The sequence below is a fragment of the Prionailurus viverrinus genome, chromosome C1 (assembly GCF_022837055.1).
Source record: "Prionailurus viverrinus isolate Anna chromosome C1, UM_Priviv_1.0, whole genome shotgun sequence".
NCBI classification, from domain to species: domain Eukaryota; kingdom Metazoa; phylum Chordata; class Mammalia; order Carnivora; family Felidae; genus Prionailurus; species Prionailurus viverrinus.
In genome coordinates, this window is record NC_062568.1 from 90,533,851 (window position 1) to 90,560,090 (window position 26,240).

A 26,240-nucleotide genomic window follows, 5' to 3' on the forward strand; every position below is an offset into this window, starting at 1 on the left:
GTAATACACCACAGCCATGAGCACAACTAAATGGTGTGAGTCCTCCAAGCAAATCAGTGAACCTGAGAGTGGTCTTACAGAGACCAAGCTGTCATCAATGACCACCTATAAGTAGTGGGATTATGAATTTAGTGAGTATTTTAATTCTTGTCTAGATTCTGAACCCACTTCTTGGAGAGTCAAATTTGGAGAATAAAGAAGCCAAAAGAGTCAATTACTTTTACTTCTCTGATCTTTAGTGGTGCTCAACCGACTGGCAACTCCAGTCTGTACCCTATATTTTAGAATTCAATGTGATAACAGGGCCAGAATTCCACAACTATGTAATATAATCTCAGTTAATAACTGGACAACAAGCCACCCTTGGCTCGAGACTATTTTGAGCTGGGTCCTATAAGGGTCCCAATTAAACCTCTGTGTTATCAAATACTTCTTCAGTAAGTTGATTTTTTGCTTGAGTTAGTCAGAGTTGACTACTACAGTTTACAACCAAGAAACTTGACTGGTAAACACATGATTTTTGCCTTTTTTTTTTTTTGTTTTTACATGTTTTCTAAATTTTCCTTACTGGGCATAAATTTATTACTTTCATAATAGAATAAAATTCAAAGGTTAAAAAAATGACTAGACAGTGTATGATATTAGAGGATATGAATGGTAAGTTTAAAACTCTAAGCTCTGAGGGGCACCTGGGTGGCGCAGTCGGTTAAGCGTCCGACTTCAGCCAGGTCACAATCTCGCGGTCCATGAGTTCGAGCCCCGCGTCGGGCTCTGGGCTGATGGCTCAGAGTCTGGAGCCTGTTTCCGATTCTGTGTCTCCCTCTCTCTCTGCCCCTCCCCCGTTCATGCTCTGTCTCTCTCTGTCCCAAAAATAAATAAGCGTTGATAAAACTCTAAGCTCTGAAATAATTTTAGGTATTCACCTCAGATTCAGTTCCTAAGCTTTTATGACTAAGTCCTCTCCTTTCCTTCTAACTATAAAACAGTTTCTCTGACAGGGAGAGGACACTAAAAAAAAGCCTCATTTCCTCTTCCACCTCTTCCACCATTCTTTGCAATAGCATAGTGCCCACAGTATTTGCTAATCATCGTGTGATTTAAATGGCCTGCCATATATACCACCTTACCCCCAAATTATTTTTGTATTCTTCTTCAATCACCTGTTTCTCTGATGGTTCCTCATGATTTAAAATTAAGAAGAAATATTTAATAAATAATTCCTTCACATTTTCATGATCAAGTCAATTTTATTCTCTCTCCCTATAATTTTCTCTAGCAAAATCTCAATGAATGAACCTGTTGGAGGGCCACAAATATACCATTTCTCCCTTGCTCACTATGCCATGATGGCATAGTTTCCTAAGAAACTGGAGTTTCCTCCAGTAAACTGACTGAACTCTCCTGCATCAAGGCCCTTTACACAAGCTCTTCATTCTACCAGGAATGGTCATTCTCTCTCTGTGCCAGCTAAATCCTCCCTGAGATGCTTCCTTTGAGAACACTTTCCTGATGGCATCCCAATCCGAACTAGCTCATTTCACTATTCTTACATCTTGTCCCTTTCCTTCACTGCTTGTAGTTGTACATTTATGTGATTATTTTGTCTATTTCCTCCAATCAGACTAAAAATGCCAAGAAACCAAAAACTGTTTTATCTACTATATCTTCCTAATTCAGCATAGTGTTTGACACATGTAAGTATCAATTACAAAAGATACTTATTTTATCTTCTCTCTTGAATGATTCTAAATTAAAAGTATTATCATTTCTACCTCTATGCAAGAGTACTAACAATGTATGTATGCGCCTGTGCGGATGTGACAATCTCCCCCGCAACAACATGCCCCTCACGAAGAATCTCCTCAATCCCTCCCTGCAAGAGGAAAAGAGAAAGCACAAGAAGAAGCGCCTGGTGCAAAGCTCCAATTCCTACTTCATGGACAAGAAGCACCCACAATACTATAAAATCACCACCATCTGTAGCCACGCACAAACAGTTTTGTGTGTTGGCTGCTCCACTGTCCTTTGCCAGCCTACAGGAGGAAAAGCAAGGCTTAGAGAAGCATGTTCCTTCAGACTGAAACAGCATTAAAACCACGCTAAATCATCAGGAGGGGAAAACCATCCCAACAAATACATTTTGGATACAAAAAAAAAGTATGTATATGTGTATATATATTTTTTAACTAACCATATAGTTTAACTAAATAAAACAGTTTCTAAATCAGCACTGTTTATATTCTCCAAATATTTTACTCTCAGTGATTAAATTTTCCAAGTCTCACATTTTCTTATATAAAATTTTCTTAAATTTCAGTGGCTCTTCTAGAAAAGCAGTTGGGTAACCTAGAGGTCACTTTATAGCTCTTAGTTAGGTCTCAACTTGTACATCTGGAAAATGTGGTCAGGGAAAATGTAAACACTTGTTAATTCTCAGTGACGAATAGGTGAAAGTTTGGTATATATGATTTTCTCTGTGCTTTTCAATATATAAAATGTTTACCAAAAAGTAGGCCAAGAATCACTTCTATATGGAATAATCAATAAATGGTATTATACACATTTTATGTAATATTTTAAAGCCTCTTTTAAGAAATTTTTTTAAGTTTATTTATTTTGAGAGAGAGCAAGCAAGCAGGGGAGGGGCAGAGAAAGAGACAGAGAATCCCAAGCAGGCTCCGCACTGTCAGCATAGGGCCTGACACAGGGCTCGAACTCACAAACTATGAGATCATGACCTGAGCTGAAATCAAGAATTGGACGCTTAACCAATTGAGCCACTCAGGCGCCCCAAGCCTCTTTTATTTCTTCAGTTACAGAGAAAAAAAGCAGATGGGCGGATTGTTAGATGAAGATCTGTTTCCGGTACCATACTCATTCCAAAAGGCTATGGTATTACAAAGCACAGTAAAATCAGTATTAATATAAACAGTAAATTCCTTAATTCAAATGATATATTGAAACTCCCACCTTATAGGATCTTCACAGGCACCAAATGGTAACTTGCCAAACTCCAGGCCTCCAACTTCTCCTCCTACAAGGGCATCTATATCTAAACAAAAGAAATAATATTCCATTATTCAGCAAGAAATGAAGAAATAAGTATTTAATTAAGTTAGTTCTTTGGGAGATCATAGATTTAAATGTGCCTATATCAATAGCATATATGTAGAGAGCAGCCTAGTTAAAGACTTCCCCCTAGAATGTTACAATAAAAGAACACCTTGGGGCGCCTGGGTGGCTCAGTCAGTTGGGCGTCCGACTTCAGCTCAGGTCATGATCTCGCGGTCTGTGAGTTCAAGCCCCGCATCAGGCTCTGGGCTGACAGCTCAGAGCCTGGAGCCCATTTCGGATTCTGTGTCTCCCTCTCTCTCTGACCCTCCCCTGCTCATGCTCTGTCTCTCTCTGTCTCAAAAATAAATAAATGTTAAAAAAAAAAAATTTAAAAAAAAGAACACCTTTAATTCCTATTTATACAGTGTTTAATTCAAGCCATGCATTCTACATTTTACCCTTTTGAAATATTCCTTAAATATTGCTTGAGAGAACATTAATCTGTAATTTTTTTTGCATTTTCTAAAAATGTGATTAATATTATCTATATAAAAGATTATCCAAGTATTTAAAAATTTAATTACCAACCTACATTCATCAGTTTTGCTGTCAATAATTTCTGTAGAACAAATTAGTTATCATTAATAAATTTTTATTTCAGTTGATAGTACATGGAAATACTTGAAGTTTAGCAAAGAATTTCCTTTCTGTTATGAACAGTATCTGAGATGAGAGGAGAATTTAGAGGGTAAATCACTCCCCTTAGCTCCACCCCTCTTAAAGAGGTAATAAACACTTCTAAAAGACATCAAAAGGATTTCTCTTTGAAATAATTCAGATGGCTGCTTTTCATTATTCGTACTACACTGGAAATTCCTCAAATTAAATTCTATTGTTATGAATATTCCCCAGTTTTGCTAAAATCATGTTTGACGATTACCTGTCACCTAACTAAATTAATCATGAAATATGGCTCAATTACTTGATTCAGTAAATTTTCTCAAGTCAGTTTCATTCCATTTTTCCAACTAACAAATACTTATAATAAAGATTACAATGACTAGCTTTATTACAAGATGTGAGTTTTTAAGAGCTTCACAATGTATAATAAGCATATTTTATAAATAAGCTAAAAATTTTGTACCATAACTGTACAATAGTCTTAATTCAATTAAACTCAGAAGCAACACTATGGAACGAAAGGATCATGGGATGTGGAGTTTCACCAATGTTTGAAAGCAAACTTTATCACTTGTGACCTTGGGCCAGTTACCTATGTTCTCTAAGTTACATATGTTCTCCAAGAAAGATAATACCTGTCTCATAGATAAACGATAATTACATGAAATAACATATAAAATGCCAAGCACAATGTCTGGCCCGTATTACATGTTCAAATCCTTTCCTTCCCTTTATATGAGAAAATGTTAAAAATTTATATGGCCTTCAATTCACTGAGGAGTAAGATAAATATATTGGTCCTCCCCATTAAAAAAAACTGGCAAGAGAGGCGCCTGGGTGGCTCAGTGGGGTTAAGTGTCTGACTTCATCTCAGGTCATGATCTCACGGCTTGAAGGCTCACGAGTTTGAGCCCTGCGTCAGGCTCAGTTTTGACAGCTCAGAGCCAAGAGTTTGCTTTGGATTCTGTGTCTCCCTCTCTCTGCCCTTCCCCTGCTCACTCTCTGTCTCTCTGTCTCTCCCTCTCAAATAAATAAACATTAAAAAAAAATTTTTTTTTAACTGGCAAGTAAACATTAACAAAGTCCTTTTTGGCAACCAAAATTATAATGCTAACATTCTGGGTCTTGGGCTTCCTCTTAGATCATCAACAGACTATACTATCTTGGGAAATATTTAAAATTGACTAATAATAGAGCAGACTTTGAAAAAAGGAAAAGGAAGGCAGGAATTGAAACTTTCACCTAGAAAGTGGCTACAAATTGCCTAGAGGGTATTGCTGTCTGGGAACGAAAATTACCAAAACAAACATTTGCGTCTTTCTTATAATTTACTCTCAGCTTAGCTTTTATTTCCCTTTGCTGCAGTTTAGATGCAGTTCTTTCATTGTCACATCAGAGTTTCAAATTATTGTGCAGTACATAAATAAGGTACTAGCAGCATATATAACTACCAAAGTCTGAGGATATACTTCATTAATTCTAACATCCCAAGACTACCAACTTTCCATCCTATAAATAACCAACTACTTGGAATAAAAATAAACAATAAAGAAATACTGTTTTATTCTAATTTATTTTTCTCAGCAGGGGGGAGTAGACTAGAAAATGTTTTCAGGCTGGTAAAATACTTATTTATAAGTTTGTGTTAAATTTCTTATGAGAAATACTTGAATATAATTACACTTATATATGAGAGAAACACCCAGGAGCCAAATCCTCACTTAATTATTAAGGCTATATGTCCACCAGGGTGAACTTCTCTAGAACTTAGGTAATGTCTTGTTTATACCTGCACCCCAGACACAACCTGCTAATAATTAATGATTACTAAATGAATCAGTCTATTGGTATATACCATTTATGAATAAGAGGTAAACTGATTTTAATTACATCAAATGCAAGTTAAATATTCTAGAGCTCTTTGTAAGTATATGGTGTATATACCCATTTTTTTTCTCTTTCCTGCTTTTCTTATTTAGCACTCTTCTTCAAACTCTATTTTCCATAAGGCTCTCAGCTTATGAGGGTGGCTTCCGTTATTATATTCTAAAAACAGACAGTTTAATCATTCACTACATACTAATTTGCAGCACATAATGTTCCACAGCAGGGGGGATGCTTTATAAATAATATTAGCTTTCAAAGATAGATCGTCACACATAGAGTAATGCTGTCTCTAGAGCAAACTTCAAAGCTTTTTTTAAGAGAAACAAAATTATAAAGGTAATTAAATCAGCAATACTACATTTAGAATGAATTACAAATATTTCCAATTTAAAACACTTGAAACACACTGTTAAATAAGTTTAATTTCTGAATATATTTTCTTTCCATTTATATTCAGTAAGTTAAATATAGCTCTAAATTATCTCACCTGGAGGTTGCTGAGGCCAAAAATACTGCTGCCAATCCTGAAGTACATAGGTAAGGCGAATAGCAATACTAACCGGAGGCAAAGGAGTTAAAGGACATCCCTAGAAAATAAATGCAAAGACAATATTGTGTAGCTTTAAACAAAGTGTTTTAAAAACAATGCCAGAGAGGTGTTTGGGGTGCTTGGGTGGCTCAGTCAGTAGAGTCCAGCTCAGGTCAGGCTCAGGTCATGAACTCACAGTTCCTGAGATCTAACCCTAGCTGAGCCTGCTTGGGATTCTCTCTCCCCTTCTCTCTCTGCCCCTTTCCCACTTGTGTGCAGATCTCTCTCAAAAGTAAATGAACTTAAATAAATAAATAACTACCTGGAAACAAAATAAATGCTCCTTCAAAATATTAACAATTTTAATTATACAAATATAATTTCTTATTCTGTTCAGCAATAATGAATGTGAGAAAAATGTTACCCATTTTTTTTAAAATTAAGGTGAAACTATTACAAGTATAAGACCAGGATTGAGGAGATGATGCCTTCTCTTTCTTTTAAATGAAAATAGACCCAAATTAAAGCCAGTCTTGGAATATTTAACCATAATTTTAGACTAAGACAAATGGTCACTCATGCAAAATAGATTGTATTAATCAATCAGTTAATAGAAAATTTACATTCATCTTTACATTCACTAAAAATCATGAAAATTAGGGGCGCCTGAGTGGCTCAGTTGGTTAAGCATCTGACTTTGGCTCAGGTCATGATCTCACAGCTCATGGGTTTGAGCCTTGCACCGGGCTCTGTGCTGACAGCTTAGAGCCTCGAACCTGCTTTGAACTTTATGTCCCATCTCTCTCTATTCCCCGGCTCATACTGTTCCCTCAAAAACAAATAAACATTAAAAAAATTTTTTTTTAATCATGAAAATTAATATCATCCAAACATCCTATAAGCTCTGCTTCCCTTAATAATGGTTAACCTACATTAATGTGGAATAGGACTCAAATATACATAGGAATCACCTAGGGAACATGTGAAAATACAGATTCAAGGCTATTCTGCATATTTAACCAGGTACCAGGTGTTCCTGATACTGCTGATCAGGAAGAATAAGAGACATTTAGCTCAGCAACATCTATAAATGTCACTAGTAGCTTTAATGGAATACAAACTCAATCTAAAGTCACAATGTAAAGTGGCTGCCCAAAAAAGATAATTTAGTTTTGGGCTGCTGTGTCCTTGCCAAGCAAGGTAAGATTCTGGTTGTTTAGGAATAATAAACTTTTTAGTCAAGTCCAGATATTAACTGAGTGTTCACCCGTAATAAGGTACAAATGGTCTAGAAACCATAACAAAGTTGCCTTGACACATAACCTCTGCTCCAGTTACACAGCAACATAGATAAATATAGAAAGCATAGAAAGCGATAACCAGAAAGAAAGAGCTAGGATCAAATATGACATAAATATCTTTGTGGGTCCTAGAAAGCTGCAGAAAATCCAAAGTTTCAAGGCATATGCCTGCTGAGTTCCAGGTGTGGAAGTAGGCAGTGACAGCCTAGGATTACAGACTGCATTAAGTGGAACCACAAGTTCAACTCAGTCCAGATTGAGTGCACTGCAAGACTGTGCTTAAGGCAGACACTGGGGCAGAGCATACCTGCTTGGTATGGCAGTTTTGCTGAAAGTTATGGGCTGGGGAGAGTTACTATGGGGGGTTGGGCGGGGGGGTGGTCAGTGACCGCTCTCATAACCTGAGCAAGCAATCCAGTGATTCCAGGACCAGGTATGCAATACCCCTAATAACACCTCAGAGCAAGAGGCTCCAAACACCATTTTAAGACCCAATTCTGAAATTTTCTACATGTAGGGAGCAACCACAAAATTATAGAACCACAAGAGAGGATGGGAAAAAAAGTTAAAAATTTTAGATATAACATTCATTCTAAATGCACCTGCAAAGAAAATTTCCATAAAACATGAAGAAATGGGGGTGCCTGAGTGGCTCAGTATGTTGAGTGTCAGACTTCAGCTCAGGTCATGATCTCGTGGTCCGCGAGTTTGAGTCCTGCGTCAGGCTCTGAGCTGACAGCCCAGAGCCTGGTGCCTGCTTTGGATTCTGTGTCTCCCTCTCTCTCTGCCCCTCCCCTGTTCATTCTCTGTCTCTCGTGCTCTCAAAAATAAATACGCGTTAAAAAAATTTTTTTTAAAAATGAAGAAATGTAGTTCTAAAAGAGACAAATATCCAAATGAACCATCAAGAGTATAAAACCATGAAATATAAAGAACATCAGAGGGTGCCTGGGTGGCTCAGTTGGCTAAGCATCCGAATTTGGCCCAGGTCATGATCTTGCGACGTGTGAGTTTGAGCCCTGCATCTGGCTCTATGCTGACAGGTCAAAGCCTGGAGCTTACTTTGGATCCTGTGTCTCCCTCTTTCTCTGCCCTCCCCCACTGACACTCTGTCTCTCTCTCCCTCTCTCTCAAAAATAAAAATTAAAAATTAATTAAAAAAAAAAAGAGAACATCTGAAAGAAGGAAGAATGTCTAAATGAAAAAAGACCATAGTGTAAGTTTTCAAATATTTAGAGGATTATGGCAGAATTCAAATTTAAATTTTAAGTACTCCAAAAGGCAAAACTGCCCCTCCAGCTCTGCTTACCTGAAGGAAGTCTATTCTAATAAATCAGATCTATGTTAAAATGAAATAAATTTTCAGGGTAGGGTGAGTGCCTTGAAGCATTCCAAGCAGATGTTAAAGAGTAATTTTTATAAAAACAGCTTTAGAGTTATTACAGAAGAATCACATATTGGGTAGCTTTAACTATGTAAAACATCTGAACTACCCAAAACAGTTCTCAACTATTTTAAGTTCTACTCCTATCAAATCAATTTTGACGGGCCCCTGGCTGGTTGAGTTGGTAGAGAATGCAACTCATGATCTCAGGTTCATGAGTTGAAGCTCCACATTGTGCATGGAGCCTACTTTAAAAAAAAATTAATTTTGAGAGACGTTTCATATGTAGACGAGTGAGTTTTGTGGAAGCTGTCAGATGATGTGATGAGCTGATTAAGAAAACTGGCAATTTTAATATGGACTATGTATCTTCTAATATATAGTCCATATTAAAACTGTCCCAATCATATTCTTTTTGGCTATTTTGTTTTGGACAAGGATCCAGTCAAGGATTATGCATTGCATTTAGCTCTTAGGTCATTTTAGTCTCCCTTAATTTAAACAGCTGCCACGTGGTGCCTGGGTGGCCCAGTTGGTTAAGCATCTGACTGGCTACGGTCATAATCTTGCAGTTCGTGGGTTCAAGCCCTGTGTTGGGCTCCAAGCTGACAGCTCAGAGCATAGAGCCTGCTTCAGATTCTGTGTCTCCCTCTCTCTACCCCCTCTCCTGCTTGTACTCTCTCTTGCTGTCAAAAATAGATATTAAAAAAAAAATTTTTTTAAACAGCTCCCAATCTTTGTTTTGGCAGTCATGATACTGACTTTTTTTAAGAGTCTAGGCCAGTAATTTTGCAAAATATGGCTAATTTTGGAAACATGAGATTGCTCCCAGATGTTGTGACTTTTGTTAAACATTTTAGGCAGGAATGCAACAGAGGTGATAATATATCCTATTCAAGGTATCATACCAAGAGATGCCTGATATCAATTTGTTAGTAAAGTATGATCACTTCAGTGAGATGGATGTAACTTAAGCACTTAAAGGGAATATTTCTCTAAGTAGATGACCCGATCCACCATTTCCTCATCTGGTTTTGCTCTTTAACAGCTCCTCAATTTAAGGCCCAATTTTCTTTCCCCAGAGTAACACAAGAAGGCCTTCCATATCTCTGTGATAGTGTTTTTATACAACACCAAGGATGTACTAAGTACATCCCATTTAGCCTTATTTCTCTGTCATAAAACATAAGCCAGATTAATTTTAAAAATCAAATAAAATGAACATTTGGGGGGGGGGAGGGAGAAGGCAATTCAGAATCCAAGGTGTTGAGACCTCAAGGAGCTCAAAGTTCCAAACACACTCATCTGAGGAGGTTGGCAACAGCTGACCCATGAACATAGGTTTGAACTGTGTAGGTCCACTTAAAGATGAGGTTTTTACAGTTTAGTACTACAAATGTATTTTCTCTTCCTTAACAATTTTCTTAATAATAACATTTTTTTCCTCCAGCTTACTTTATTGTAAGAATATGATATACAATACATATCATACATAAAATAGGTGTTAATCAAGCGTGTATGTTACTGGTGAAGCTTCTAGTCAACAGCAGGCTGTTAGTAATTAAGTTTGGGAGAATCACAAGTTTTAAGTGGATTTTTGTGCACGTGGGAGGTGGGGTGTTAGGCCCCAACTCCCGCAATGTTCAAGGGTCAACAACTGTATTACTATTAAAGGAGAAGGAGCAGAAAGCGGTAACACAGTAAATAAATATTAACGACAACAAAATTACTTTGATTAACTGTTCTTTAGCATTAGTACACTAAAAATCTAACTGGATACTATTTCTTTAAACATACATAATAATTTATGTAATCATTATATCTTTCTTCCAAGTAATAACATTGTTAGTATTATAGAAAAATGTTTCTACATACTCAATAAAATTACCAAACTGCTACTTTTATCTGGATCCCAGATAAGAATGATAATATCAATGCAAACTCACAATCTTTGATTTGAAGATATCCAGCAGGCCTGATAAATGAGTGTACTGATTTGGCACTTTCCGAAGATGAACCATTTCAAAATCAGTTCGGACACCATGACCCTGACATTCGCCCACATACATTCTTCGCCATTTGTGATGAATTTGCACAAAGAGTGGCACCTGGCTGTAGGACAAAATTCAATAGGAATAGACTTTAAGTTCATTAAACACTGAGTAATCCTAAATCTAAAAATTTCCCCATTATATTATCTTAATCTCAAATATTTAAAAACACTAACCAAGAATCACTCATCATACTTACATTAACAGAGACACTACTAGTTCCTTTTCTCCTCATACTAAAAACTATTAGTTCCTTTTCTCCTTAAACTAATAAGCTAAAGAAACTATCATCTAGTGGCACTTTTGAGTCAGAAAATTGTTTTAAAATAGCTGAAAGTCAAAACAGGCAGAATGAAAATTTTCTTGAATAAAAGCGATCAATTGAGATATGGATATTGAAGGACTCCATAAAAATCTGCTTTTTGCTCCTTTTCCTGTTTCCATTCTTGCTAGGACCTGCGCCTCCACTTTACATGTGCTTCAGAATGCAAACAGTTTGTCCTCCTTGTAAGAGACAAGGAGTTAACGATTTCGTTAGAACAGATAACATCTAAGGAAGGGCTAGGTGAAAATGACCAGACAAAGCTATCATATGCATATTCCAGACCACCACCACTAGACATCTCCATGCCAACGACCCCTGGCTCCAAGGACTAACACCTGGGCCCTCCTCTTTGTTCTAACCAGTTCCTGGATGCCAGAGAGGACATGTATACCAGATCACAATCCTCGATAAAAATCCCCAGACCCCAAGCAAAGACAAACTCCCTCCTATCTTGAGTCTCCCAGACATTCTGTCTGTACTTTCACTCTCTCTATGCCTTTAATAATCTCTGTTTTCATCTCCTGGTAGCCATGTTTGATTTCTATCCTGCACACAGCCAAGGATCCTCTTGGTTGGTCCTGAGGGACCCTCCGTGGGGTCAGGCCTGTTGGTATCACTATCATATTAGCCTTTCAAAGACAAAATAAAATATGATTCACAGGTATGAAAATATAAATTAAACCAACATTAGTAGCTGAAATATTTTTTACTTTATCATTTGAAAATAGAGCCAGTACTCATTATTCAGATTTGCATCTTTGCAAATAAGCCTATTCCCTAAAATTTATTTGTACCTCAAAATCAATACTCTTGGCACTTTCAGTCATTTGTAGACATGCACAGAGCAGCAAAAAATTTGAGTCACTTGACATGGACATTCTCAGCTGAGGCTAAATGAGGCAATGTTTTAAGTTTTCAAGTTTTAAAATTAGATTTTGTAACAAAAAAGTTTAAATAAACTAAACATTTGGAAGTAGAACACAAAAATAGTACAATTTACTTTTCATTTCAAATATTCATTGAATATTTCAGTAAATTTCCCTTTAGAAATGCACTCACTAAAGGTTTTGAGTTTGTTCTTCCATAAGATATTCCAACACAATAACGAACAAGTAGGAACCCTAATGATCATTTTTTTAAAAAATCTAATACTTAGTAAACTTTTTCCTTCATAAATTATAATTAAAAATAGTTTTTAACTCATTGTCTATATATTTCAAAATGTCCACCTACCAGCCAGTGTTTCCCAAAGCAATAGACACAGAACTCAGAAGAAGATTGCACTTAGATTCACTGAGAACTGCATCATGGTTTGCAGCAGGGGCAATCACCACAAACTCCCGCAATCCATACCTTAAAAAAAAAAAAAAAAAAAAGAAAAGAATCACTGCTATTAAACAAGGAAAACTTCAGAGTACAAAAATTTGTTATTTAAAAACTTGAAAAAATTTCCCTGAAGGAAGTTTAGCAAGTCACATCTGAACTACAGGTGTTTCTCTCTCTCTCTTTTTTAATGGCAACTGACAATAACATGAATTTCCTTCATTTAGCAAAACACTTCCATTATTCACCTATTTCCTCTTTATTCTTGACAAATTAAAAGCAGTTTGCAGAAATCACACACACACACACAAAGAACATTAACAGTTTTGCCTTAAAATTTTCCAAGACTTAAAGCTTGTTTTAATTAGCTGATAACAGTAAGTCCACTGGTGTGGAAAGATAAAGTTTGATAAATTCCCTAAATGGTAGGGAATCAGCCATCATGTAGTTGTGCTAAGTGTGAGGACATGGTTTATTCAAGTATCCTAATTAACAATTTCTTGTATTCTTTTACTCAGTAACACATATTAGATAGGCATCACGAAATATCAGAGAATCACTTACTCTTGCTACAATATCTTGCTATGAAAAATGAAAACTTCTCACTTAGTTGTCAAGTCCTTTATACAAATTTGTGGTCAAACTTTATAAAAATATAAGGTCAAGTTAGTGATTTTGCCCACTGAAAACTTCTGTTCTATTCACTCCTCAATGTATTTTTATTTAATGGCTTTTTTACGTTAATTTTTTAAAGTTTATTTATTTGAAAGAGAGAGCGAGCAGGGGAGAGACAGACAGAGAGAGAGAGAGCGAGAACCACAAGCTAGAACCCACGTGGGCTAGAACCCACAAACTATGCAATCATTACCTGAGCCCAAGTCAGACGCTTAACCAACTGAGCCACCCAGGCACCCGTTCAATGACTTTTTTTTAAATAAAGTAATTTGTGAAAGGGATTACTCATTTGCCTAATTTATTTTAACTCTGGATATGTAGAGTTGTGAATGCTTATTTTTATGAACATTCTCAAGAAGTCCCCCAGTGATAAAGATTACAAAATAAAAATAGTCCAACCCATAATCTGTTTCTTGTTTGGATGACAAAAATTCATTTCATCTTTTCACCTTCCCTCCACCCTCCTACTCCTGAAATCAAAAGTAGATATGCAGAAGCAGCATTCAATACTGGAAAGAACCCAGAGCTGTGATGTCTAAGCTCTAAAGGTCTTTAAAAATATACTTTTCTCTTTTTTTAATATCCTTGTAAGAAAGAAAACAAAACAGGTGAGCATTTCCCCACATGCCATCACCCATACTGTGCAACCAGTCAACAGTTCTTACTTACTCTTTCAGAAATATTATGTCCATGTACTCACCCTACCCTCAAATGAGATTACACTAAATACAGTTTCTGTACCTCCTTTTCAAATGCTAATCCCCTACTGATCAGTACTCTGTCTCCAGTTTTATGTGGTTGCAACAATACTACCACTCACTGTCTATGTCTACAATTGTAACTGTGGGCTAACGTCCCTTAAGTTGCTGGGTAAAAGAACATCTGTATCTTTAACACTGATAGCTGCTGCCTAACTATCTTCTCCCTCTCCACATAGAAACTGTTCGATTGTACACTCCCAATAACAATAAATAAGCCAAACTGAACTGCTTCCTGTATATCTGCAATAAACTCACTTGTGTCCTCTATGCCTTTGTTTACTCTAACTGGAATGTTTCCCCTCATTTTATCAATATCTGACTGATACTTTTTTGAAGATTTACCTCAAATACCATCCTGTCATTCCATTAAATATGTTCTCTTCTCCGAATTCTAATATGTTTTAAAATTTACTAGCATTATCTTTGAAAGATGAATATATACCACTGATTTACTTTCCATACTAGATCTACTTGAAGCCTGAGATGATGTCTTCAAGTAAGCAAACATTTAAATGGGGGTTTTAAAAAGTGAGCAAAACCAACAACAAAAAACAAGCAACCAGATTAAAAAGTGAACTAAGAACTTGAACAAACATTTCTCCAAAAAAGATATACAAATGGAATATAAGCACATGAAAAGCTGTGGGCAACGTGACTAATTATTAGGGGAATGTAAATCAAAACCACAATGAGATACGGCTTCACACCCACTAGGATGGCTCTTACAACAAGCAAAAAAAACCAAAACAGATAACAAGTGTTAGCAAGGATATGGGGGATTGAGAACCACTGAGCATGATGGATGAGAATGTGAAATAGTACACCCACTATGGAAAACAGTACAGTGATTCATCAAAATTTAAACATAGAGTGACCAACAATTCCTCATATGGGTATACACCTAGAAAAATTAAAAGCACAGACCCAAAGAGATACTTAAACGTGCCTATTCACAGCAGCTTATGCATTAGCCAAAAGGTAGAAATAACCTAAAGGCCTGTCAGTAGATGTACAGATACACAAAATGTGATATATGCACACATTGAAATATTACTCGACATTAAAAGGAAAACAAATTCTGATATATGCTACAACACAGATGAACCCTGAAGACTTGATGCTAAATGAAATAAGCCAGTTACAAAAGGATGAATACAGTAAGACTACACTTATATGAGGTACAAAGAGCAGTCCAACTTATATAGAACGTAGGATGGTGGTTACCAGGGCCCAGGGTCCAGTGGATGAGGGATTAGGGAATTGTCATTTAATGGTTACAGAATTTCAATCTGTGCTGACAGCTCAGAGCCTGGGCCTGCTTCAGATTCTATGTTTCCCTCTCTCTCTGTCCCTCCACTGTTGGCACTCTCAGTCTCTCTCTCTCTCAAAAATAAATAAACATTTAAAAAAATAAAAATTAAGAAAAAGGGTGGGAGATGCCTGGGTGGCTCAGTTGCTTCTGTGCATCTGACTCTTGATTTCGGCTCAGGTCATGATCTCATGGTTAGTGATATGGAGCCCCGTGTCAGGCTCTGAAATGACAGCACGTAGCCTGCTTGGGATTCTCTCTCCCTCTCTCTCTGCCCCTCCCCCACTCTCAGGCTCTCACACTCTCTCACTCTCAAGATAAATAAGCTTAAAAAAAATTAGGTATGTATTTACTGACACAAAGGTGATCATGAAATGCTGAGAAGAATGTAGATCAGCATATGTATGGCAAAATCCAATTTATGAAAAAAATTCCCAAACTGAAAGCACAAAAATGCATATACATATAACAGACATACTCATAAAATACCCAGATGGACATATCCTGTATTTCCCATATTAGTAAGTATGAGATGCTTTAGCCCCCTTGTTTTGTGTGTGTAGACATAGGAGGGATGGGAAGGACAGAATGGGAAAGGTGAAGGGGGAATAAAATTATAAGAATCATTAATAAATCTTTATATATCCTACAATTTCTAGTCTAGTAATTTAAATGTATTAGGAGCTCAAATGTATAAACACAAATAAAAATCCTACTATGACAAGTTTTAATAACAGAACTGTTTTATCAAACAGATTACATATGCATATACTAAATACTAAATTTAAATATAAATGTGCCTTAGCATCACATTTTCCAACAGAAAAAGGTAGGACAATCACTCATTTTTATCTATTTTAACATACATTTTTCATTCTTGCTCCAATAAATACTGAAAATAATGACAAATAATTAACTAGTACCTGATATACCTATTGTTTATCTTACAGAGGAAAATCATAAAAACATACCGTCAACTTTGAATGCTACCACTTTACATCTCTGACATGTAGAATTTCTTTCTTACTTTAGAAAGAAATATATTCAGAGCCTCTTCAAATAGTATAAAGAATATATTCATAAAATACTGGATCACCAAAAACACTAATGATAAGTAATAAAAAAATTTCTTGGGCATATTTAAATACCTAGCATATACAAAATACTTGAGAAAAAGGAGGTGATGAATAAACAGTTTCTTTTTTCACTTTTATCTTCCCAGAGATGCTTGGATACTGCAATCTTCATTTCTAATTTATATTCTATTCAGATTAATTCTGGTAAAATCTAGCAATTTTACACAGTATAGCTCCATTTCCTCCCCTCTTCCTCTGTGCAATATTGTCATATACATTACATGTTACATATATGTTATAAACCCAACAATGCAGTGTTACAATTATGGCTTAAACAATCTTATAGGGTTTTTAAAATTATTATTAAAAGAATATCCCTTTAGGGGGAGCCTGGGTGGCTCAGTCATTTAAGCATTTGACCTCAGCTCAGGTCATGATCTCACAGTTCATGAGTTTGAGCCCCATGTCGGGCCCTGTGCTGACAACTCAGAGCCTGGAGCCTGCTTTGGATTCTGTGTGTTTCTCTCTCTCTCTGTCCCTCTCCTACTTGTACTCTCTTTCTCAGAAATAACAAATGAATAAACTTTATTTAAAAAAAAAAAAGAATATCTCTTTTCATTTACTGGAGTATTTCCAATGCTCTTCATTCCTTCCTGGGGATCCAAGTTATCTATCACCTCTTTCCTTTAATACTGCCTATTAGGTAGGTCTCTTGCAATGAATTCTGTCTTTATGACAGTGTTGTTATTTCATCTTTTTTTTTTTTTTTAATGATGGTTTTCCTAGATATAGAATTCTTGGCTGGTGTTTTTTTCTTTCAAAACTGAATGTATCACTGTGCTGCCCTCTGGTCTCCAATGTTTTCTCTGCAAACAGTATTGTTCTTTTGTACATAATGAGTCATTTTTGTCTTGCTTTCAAGATTCTCTTTGCTTTGGGCTTGAGCAAGTTGACAATAATGTGTCTAGATGTGGCTCCCTGTGTTTATCCCACTTGGAATTCATTGAGATTCCTGGGTCTATAAGTAAATGTTCTGTTTTGTTTTGTTTTCATTGAATCTAGGGAAGTTTTTGGCCATTGTTTCTTTGAGTATTTTTTTTCCCTGTCCCTTCTCTTTATCTGGGACTCCTCTATTATTACAAGTATGCTTTGGAACACCTGACAATGACCCACAGATCTCTGAAGTTCTGTTCACTTTTCTCTAATCTTTTTTCTTTCTGTTCTTCAGATTAGATAATTTCCACTAATCTTTCAAATCCACCAACTTTTTCTTCTGCCATCTCAGACCTGCTTTTGAGCTCATCTGATGAAAGTTTATTTCAGTTATACTTTTCAACTCTAGGGTTTCCATTCGGTTCTTCATTAGTTTTTACTTATTGAGATTTCCAACGTTTATTTTATTTTTGGGACAGAGAGAGACAGAGCATGAACGGGGGAGGGGCAGAGAGAGAGGGAGACACAGAATCGGAAACAGGCTCCAGGCTCTGAGCCATCAGCCCAGAGCCCGATGCGGGGCTCGAACTCACGGACCGCGAGATCGTGACCTGGCTGAAGTCGGACGCCCAACCGACTGCGCCACCCAGGCGCCCCTTATTGAGATTTCCTATTTTACTCATTGGTAGCATATTTTTAATTCTTTGAATGTGTTTACAACTGCTTTGAAGTTATTGCTAATCCAACATCCGGGCCCACTAAGAATAGTTTCTACTAACTTTTTTCCTACTTCCATACGGGTCACACTTTCTTGTATGGCCTTGTATATCTAGTAATTTGTGGTTAAAAACTACAATTAGATAATATATTGTAATAAAACCAAGTCCTGTTTAACTTTTTTGAAGGTTCTTTTTTGTATTTAGTAACGTGTCCAAATTTAAATTGTGCAATCTGTCTTTCCCAAGATGTTTAGCTACTGATGTCTCTATTCACTCATTTTATTCTTCTCCTGGCTCCCTAGGAGCTACAGACTGTCAATGTAGCTTAGTAGTAAGCTAGTAATTGGGCACAGAAGATGCTCAAACACCTGAGACCATTAGATTTTCACTTTCTGCTAACTGATCTGTTGGGGGAAAAGGGGCTGTATTTGAAGTTGCACCCAGTTCTCAAGTTTGGGCTCTCTTGCATCTCCCCTGCACGTTTGTAGTTTCCCTATCATATAGGGATGTGTGCGGAATGTATCCAAACTCTTCTATGGCTCTCATACATACAGTAGCTCCCTATTAAATTTCTGACTAATCCATCACTTGCTTTGAACCAGGACTGCAATCCTGGCCTAGTTCACATACAGCTTTTCCTCATCCACTCACTCAAGTCTGCTACTTTTAAGATGGCAGAGCCACAGGGTTTTTGCCCTCCACCTAGAATCAACTAACAGAACTGATGGTTCCATGACCAGCCTAGACTGGAAAGCCAGTTCTCACCAACACAAACTGAGAACAGGGCAGTAATAGGAATAGTCGCAGGCAAAACGGCCAGAAGATACACCCATCTTAACTGAAACTCTAGAAGTTTTTCAAAAATAAATGCTTCTCAATTTGTTGTCTGCCTTTGTGCAATCCAGTACTCTAAAATGGTTTCCAATTTCTTTTCTTTTTTTTTTTTTTCTGCAGAGGAGGAACTGCCAACTTATGTCATGTCACTGTTACCAGAAGTCTTCAGAACATTTTTGCTTTTGAAAGAATAAGAATATTTTATGGGTCCTTACAGCTATTCTAAAATACCGTTCTCTCAAAACTATCAGGTCCTTTTACACATACCTCTCTCTGTAGCCAATTAAAAAAATGCATTAAAATCACAACAATAAATATATTTTAAAAGCCATCATAATACTCAACTACACAACTTACAAGATTGTAGGCTATTTCTTTGTGTTGTTGCTGCTATTCCCTTAAAGTGTGGTCGAAGCTGAAGTTCGTCCAAACACTAGACTAGACAAAGGCAAAACCACAAAGACAAAATTTATCATGAATTAAACCCAGCTGTACTTTCAGTGTATTTTTCAAGCTCAGTAGAGCCTCTCAGGCATATAGCATTTATGCTCTCACTTTTTGTATTGTTCTCATATTGCTGCTGTAACAAATTACACAAAATCAGTGGCTTAAAACAAATTTATTATCTTACAGTTATATAGGTCAGAAGTCTGACAAAAGTCTCGCCACACTAAAATCAACTTGTCAGCAAGACTGTGTTCCATTTGGAAGCTCTAAAAGATAATTCATTCCTTATCCCTCCCAGTTTCTAGAGGCTCCCCTCATTCCTTAGCTCCTGGCTGCCTTCTCCAGATCCAGCATTACAGGCCAAGTTCTCATATTACACTACTCAGACACTGACTCTCTTCTGCCTTTTTTCCACTTTTAAGAACTCCCGTGATTTCACTGGGCCCACCCTGATAATCCAGGACATATCTCCCAACCTTGAAGTCAAATGATTAGCAATCCTAATTCCATCTGCTCCCTTGATCCCTTCTTGCCATGTAACCTATGAAAGTAGACATCTTTAGGATGTAGGGAGGTTCATTATCCTGCCTACCATTCCTTCTTATTAAAACCTCTGCTCAGTAAAGACCTCATAAATTTACATTTAGGCATAAATGTCCCCTAGGTTAACATCTTTATCATTTTCAGGGCTACTTATTTTATAAGGAGTAACAATAAAGGGAATAAACCTCTATTGATGGTTTCAGAAATCAGCCATTAGAAGATAAAGGACAAGTATATAAGGAGGTAGACAGAAGTATCCAAGAGACCACATCATTAAGATCAATTACCTTGACTAGACCACAAAAATTGATCATGGCCACATATCTTTTAAAAACCAGTTTTATAAAATACCCTTTAAAAAGTTAAACAGGCTTAGAGCTAATCTGGCAGGTGCTTGATATAAAAATTGAAACTGCAAGATTTCAAAGTACTAGACAAATAAACTATCAGAACTAAGCATTTGCCATAAATGCCAAAATTCTACTTTCTAAACTTTGATTTGAAAATATAAGTTAATCTTATATTAGTTTTATCTCATTCTGACAGGGTCCACCTATGCTAACTGTATATGTACACAATGTATAAATAAGTATTTTCCATAAGTTTTCAAATTTTCAATGTCATTGTTTTAGTACTACCTTTAGTTTTTTAAAAAGGAAAATGTTTATAGGTGAATACTTCTGTGTATGTTATTCTTCAAGTGGTAAGAGAAGCATGATAAGTAAATAATAGTCTTGAAAACTGCAGAATTTTAAACAATTATAATTTTAAAATTCTATTTAAAAAAACAAGTATAAGAACATTATAAAATCTTAAGTTGTCATTATCAACGCTCTGCTGCTATACTTGCAGGTTTTAAATTCTTGATTTAAGCACTACCATCTCTACAAATGCTCTTGTTCTGACTTGAATGTCTTTTTAAACAACTTTACCTGGTTTATTCTCACTGTCTATAAGGATTCAAGTGAGGTAGTACCTCTTCTGAAAACAATTTCCCAACATGACCTGGATTAAAAGGAGGCACCTCCTATGAGTTTGAATCAAGCCCAGTGCTGCCTTCCATGACACCATTTATCAATAATGCTGCCACTGTTCCCTTATCTAGCCTCCTACTAATCCCAAAGTGTACTAAGCTAGGGATCATATTGTATCCTTGGTATCTCAGTATCTGGCTCACAGTAAATGTTTAAAAATAATGTTTGCTGGATTAGAAAAAATACATATCCCTTTAATACAGTTAATTTTCAAATAATTCTCAAAAGTTTGATTGCTGGCCTTCTAATCTTTACGAAAGATCAAATTTTTAAAAATGGAAGCAGTGTGGCACACTGGGAAGACACAGACCCTCCCCTTACCCCCAAACACACCTAAATACCTTATAAAATATGACAATGTTTAAAAATACAGAGCTGAACTGCAAGGTTGCCTGGGTGGCTCAGTCGGTTAAGCATCTGACTTCATCTCAGGGCATGATCTCGCCTTTCCCAAGTTTGAGCCTGTGAGCCCTGTGAGCCCTGAGTTGGGGGACTCTGTGCTGAAAGCTCAGAGCCTGAAGCCTGCTTCAGATTCGGTGTCTGCCTCTCTCTCTCTCTACCCCTTCCCCCCTTGCGCTCTCCTTCTCTCAAAAATTAATAAACATTAAAAAAAATTTTTTAATACATAGCTGGATTTCTTGTAAAAAGGATGACAGAAACAAAGTGGGAACTGAAAGGCAGAAGTAAGCACACAAGGTGATTCTGATGAAGCCCAGGGGATTACAAACTCTGGATTATAGACCCTAATAGCTAGGAACTGGGGATTGGGATTTTACAGGATAAGCCTTTTAGCTGCTAAAAGCCTGTTAGTATGACTCACAGAGATGTCTTCAAAACTGACCACGCTCTAACAGATTCAAGAAACTGAGGATTGTAGAAGAAAAGTCTGTGTACATCTGCGAATACCATGTATTTTATCCTAGTAGTGACAATGTGAATTATGTAACTCTGAGACTGATAAGGTATACCCAGTCCAGGGGAGGTAGTCTCGGGCATGCATCCAGGCTAGGCTATGTCTAAGAATACCCCAGCCTCATAACAAATATAAATAAAGTCTGGAAACTATAATTTCAGAAGCACATTACTCAGGTATTACCCTCCACTATATCCTTGTTTATAAAGCACTGGGAGTAGGAAGCTGCCTATCTTTTCAATGATGTCATCAATCTCTCCACAAACCATCTTCCTTCTATAACCTACAGATTTATTCAAGCACTGTATGTACATGACTTTCCATCAACCCAAGCAACACAGAGGTGGTAATGTTCTGAATGGCCCCTCAGGGATATGGGTGTATATATCAGGCAAGAAACTGGAACTGAGGCTTCTGCTTAAAGCCCAAACCCCAGAAGGGACCACTACTTCAATGAAATGAAAACTTCACGCCCAGAACGTTTGGATGGAAAATTCTACCAGACATTCAAAGATAACATCAATTTTACACAATCTCTTCCAGAAAACAGAACAAAATACTTCCCAACTCATGTTATAAGGTCAGCGTTTCCCTGATATCAAGATAAAGTACAGTAGTCCCTTATCAATGGGCAATACATGCCAAGAGTTCCAGTAGATGCCTGAGACCACGGATAGTACCAAACTGTACATAGACTTTTTTTCCTATACACACATATGACAAATTTATAAATGAAGCACAGTAAGAGATCAGTAACAACTAATAATATAACAGAACAATTATACTGTAATAAAAGTTTTGTGAATGTTCTCTCTCTCTCTAAATATCTTATTGTACTATACTCTCTCTTCTTGTGATGGGAGATGATAAAACGCCTACATGATGAGATCAAGTGAGATGAATGATACAGGCACTCCGACATAGTACTAGGCTGCTAATGACCTTCTGATACATCAGAAGATCATTTGCTTCTGGACTGCAGGTGACCTGAGGGAGCCGAAACCATGAAAAGCAAAACTGCAGGAGGATAGGGGGGGTACTACTGTATATGATAACTACAAACCAATATTCCTCATTAATACAGTCATTAAAGTCCTCAACAAAATAACAGCATATCAAATCCGGCAATACATATAAGCACAAATACAAATTATACCACAAAAAAGTGTGGTTTATCTCGGGAACATATAGTTAGATATCCAAAAATCAATGTAAAGAAACACCATATTAAAAATCTAAAGAAACAAATGATCGTATCAATTGAAGCAGAAAAAGCATTTGACAAAATTCAACATCCATTCATGACAAAAACTCAGCAAACTAGAAACAGAATTTTCTCAACCTGATAAAGAGCATCCATGAAAAATCTACAGCTAGCAGTACACTTAATGGTCAAGGACTAAATGTTTTCCCTCTGAGATCAGGAACAAGGCAAAAATGTCCATTCTCACCACTCCTATTCAATATTTTAGTGGAAGTCTTAGCCAGTTTAAAAAAGCAAGACACAGGCAGCTCTTTCTGCCCATGGGTCCTGTCCCCATGCTTTAATAAAATCACCTTTTGCACTAAAAAAATAAAAAGGTGAATTATAAATAAAAAGGCAAGAAACAAAAGGGATTGTAAAGAAAGAAATAGAACTATACCTGTTTCACAGATGTGACTATTTACCTGGAAAACCAAAAAGACACTACAAAACTCCTCTTAGAACTAATAATTGGATTTCATAGTCATGGAATACAAAATGAATGCACAAAAATCATATTCCTATATACTAGCAACAAAGAGCTGGAAAGAAAAAATTTTTAAATACCGTAACGATAGCACCTAAGAAAAAAGAAAGCAATAATTATGTATAAATCTGATAAAACAAAGAAGGAGCTAAGATGGCAGAGTAGTAGGAGGACCCTATGCTTGCCTCTTCCCTTGAACACAGATAAATATCAAATCATTCTGTACAATCAATCTGAGGACAGAACAAAATGCACAACCAGAGAGAGACAAGAGGCAACATCATCAAAGTTAGGAGGAGCAGAGACATGTTTTGGGGGAGAACAGCACTATGGAGGGGGAGGGAGCCCTGGTCACAGAGAGAGGCAGGACAGGTGAGAGACAGAGAGGGAGAGAGACAGAGAGGGAGGGAGGGACGGAGGGAGGGGTACACACAGGGGATCACACAAGGAAAACACTTCCTCAAAGCCACTGACTGGGAAAAGGAGAGGGGCTGATTACCATGAGTTTTTATAACCAGTGGAGCTCAAAGACTAGAGTTTTAGAAGTCTATGCCATGGCTGGTACTGAGCCCTGAGGGTGCTGCTGTGCTCCTGTGGAGAAGGAGGGCAGAGAGCCCAGGAACAGATGGTGCAATCTGAGGATCCCCTGGGAAGCAGTGGGAGAGATGGCTTCCCTTTCTTGGAGCACATCTGGAAGAGGTAGCATTGCTTCTCCAGAGACAAAAGAGCCAGCAGATACCATTACATTCCCCTACCCCTCTGCTCCTATGGAGAAGGAGGGCAGAGAGCCCGGGAGCAGATGACATGATCTAAGTTTCCCCTGGGAAGCACTAGGAGAGATATTTCCCCCTTTGTAGAGTACATCTGAGAGAGGTGGCATTGCCCCTCTAGAGACAGAAGAGCCAGCAGGTGCCATTATGCTCCCCTACCGCTCAGCATAGGTACAGAGACACTGGCTGAGGGTGGCTAATCTGGACAGCAGCTCTTTGCTGAACTTTACTCCAAACTCCACAGCCTTGTGCTTTTGTTGAACTGCCCCTCTGGGACAAACTTGCATCAGTCCCAGCATGGCAAAACCCTCCCCAGAGAAACAGCACAGGTCCTTGCCACAGCAATTCCCTAAAATCTGGAGTTTTAAAACTCAGCTGGCATGGCTAGGAAAAACATGTGTGCACCACCCTGCCAAGCAAGAAGATGGCTCAGACACAGGGCGAAGGTAGCAACGTTGAGGGAAGCTTGGAACACACAAGGGGAGATTGCTTGCCATCTGGGTGGGCTTCCTGAATAGCAGTGAGCACAAACTCCGCTCTTGGGGATAAGGGAGAGGGCTGGCGCCATTTCTCACTCCTGGACCTCAGCATAAACTAACCTCAGTAAGCAGACAGTACCAACAGTGGCAGCACCTAAACTATTTACATCAAGACCCACTCCCCTGCACTCTACAGGTGCTGCTTTTCTTGGGCAAGTGTTCCTGAGAACCAGAGCAGTGACCCCTGCCCTCAGAAGACCAGCACAAACCTCCTGTATGTCTACTGACTACAGAGTTCTGTAAAACTTCAGCTCTAGTGGGAAAAGCATCAGGTCTCTTTTAACAAGCACAACAGAACATGCCTAGTTAAAACTTGCCATACTCTAGCCAAAGTCCAAGCACTCCCTACTGCATGCAAGGAGAAACTCTGCAGAGGACTGACCTAGGGAAAGAGCAGCCAAAACACTGCAGCACAGTGCACACAGCATACACCAGAGACACTTCCCTGAAATACCAGGCCCTGGACAGTATAAGACCTCTTCATAGAGCCATTACTCTCTGGAGCAAGAAACATAACAAGCTTTCCTAACACACAGAAGAAGACAGAGACCTAACACACAGAATATGGATACAGGGATCATGGCCAGGGATCTAATCAAAACAGATACAAGTAATATGCCTGATCCAGGATTTAAAACAATGTAAAGATACTAGCGGGGCTTGACAAAACATAGAAGACACCAGAGTTCTCAGAGATAAAAGACTTAAAAACTAGTCAGGCTGAAATGAAAAGTGCAATAATTGAGATTCAAAACCAACTAGATATAAGGACCACACGATGGAAGAAGCAGAGGAATGCATAAGTGATATAGAAGATAAAATTATGGAAATGAAGCTGAAAAGAAGAAAAGAAGATAAAATTATGGAAAATAATGAAGCTGAAAAGAAGAAAAGAAAAATACCAGCATACAAATCCAGGAGGCACTGAGAACTCCCATCGACATCAATAAAAGCAGGCCAACATCAAGACATAGCATAAATCTGCAAAACCAGAGATAAAGAAAAAAGTCCTAAAAGCAGCAAGACAAAAGAAGTTCCTAACTTACAAGGAAAGTTTTTAAAAATAAGGTTAGCAACAGATCTCTCCACAGAAACTTGGCAGGCCAGTTACCCATGTGCTGAATGAGAAAAATATGCAGCCAAGAAAACTATCCAGCAAGGCAGCCATTCAGAACAGAAAGAGAGATAGAGAGTTTCGGACATAAACATAAACTAAAGGAGTTCATGACCACTAAATCAGCTCCGCAAGGGAACTCTTTGGGGGTGCCTGGGTGGCTCAGGGAGTTAAGCGTCCAACTTTGGCTCTGGTGATGATCTCGCTATTAGTTGAGTTCAAGCTACACATTGGGCTCTGTGCTGAGAGCTCAGAGCCTGGAGCCTGCTTCGGATTCTGTGCCTCCTTCTCTCTCTCTCTGCCTCTCT

General features: G+C 37.6%; 2 protein-coding genes across 7 annotated transcripts in view; one reads left to right on the forward strand and one right to left on the reverse strand.

The window, feature by feature from the left end:
- Positions 1 to 26,240, reverse strand: part of RAB3GAP1 (RAB3 GTPase activating protein catalytic subunit 1) — a 113,240-nt gene that overhangs the window by 49,159 nt on the left and 37,841 nt on the right. For all 6 annotated transcript variants that reach the window (XR_007154746.1, XM_047870756.1, XM_047870759.1 and 3 more), the window contains 4 exons: positions 12,446 to 12,565; positions 10,783 to 10,948; positions 6,110 to 6,209; positions 2,971 to 3,052 (listed from right to left, as the gene is read on the reverse strand). Coding sequence is in view for 5 of the 6 variants with exons in the window: in XM_047870756.1 (XP_047726712.1) it covers positions 2,971 to 3,052; positions 6,110 to 6,209; positions 10,783 to 10,948; positions 12,446 to 12,565 (468 nt within the window). In the remaining variant the exon portion in view is untranslated. The remainder of the gene's footprint in view (positions 1 to 2,970; positions 3,053 to 6,109; positions 6,210 to 10,782; positions 10,949 to 12,445; positions 12,566 to 26,240) is intronic.
- LOC125172535 (40S ribosomal protein S27-like) lies at positions 1,802 to 2,092 on the forward strand. Its single transcript, XM_047870761.1, has one exon. The coding sequence runs from the start codon at positions 1,802 to 1,804 to the stop codon at positions 2,090 to 2,092; it is 291 nt and encodes a 96-aa protein (XP_047726717.1).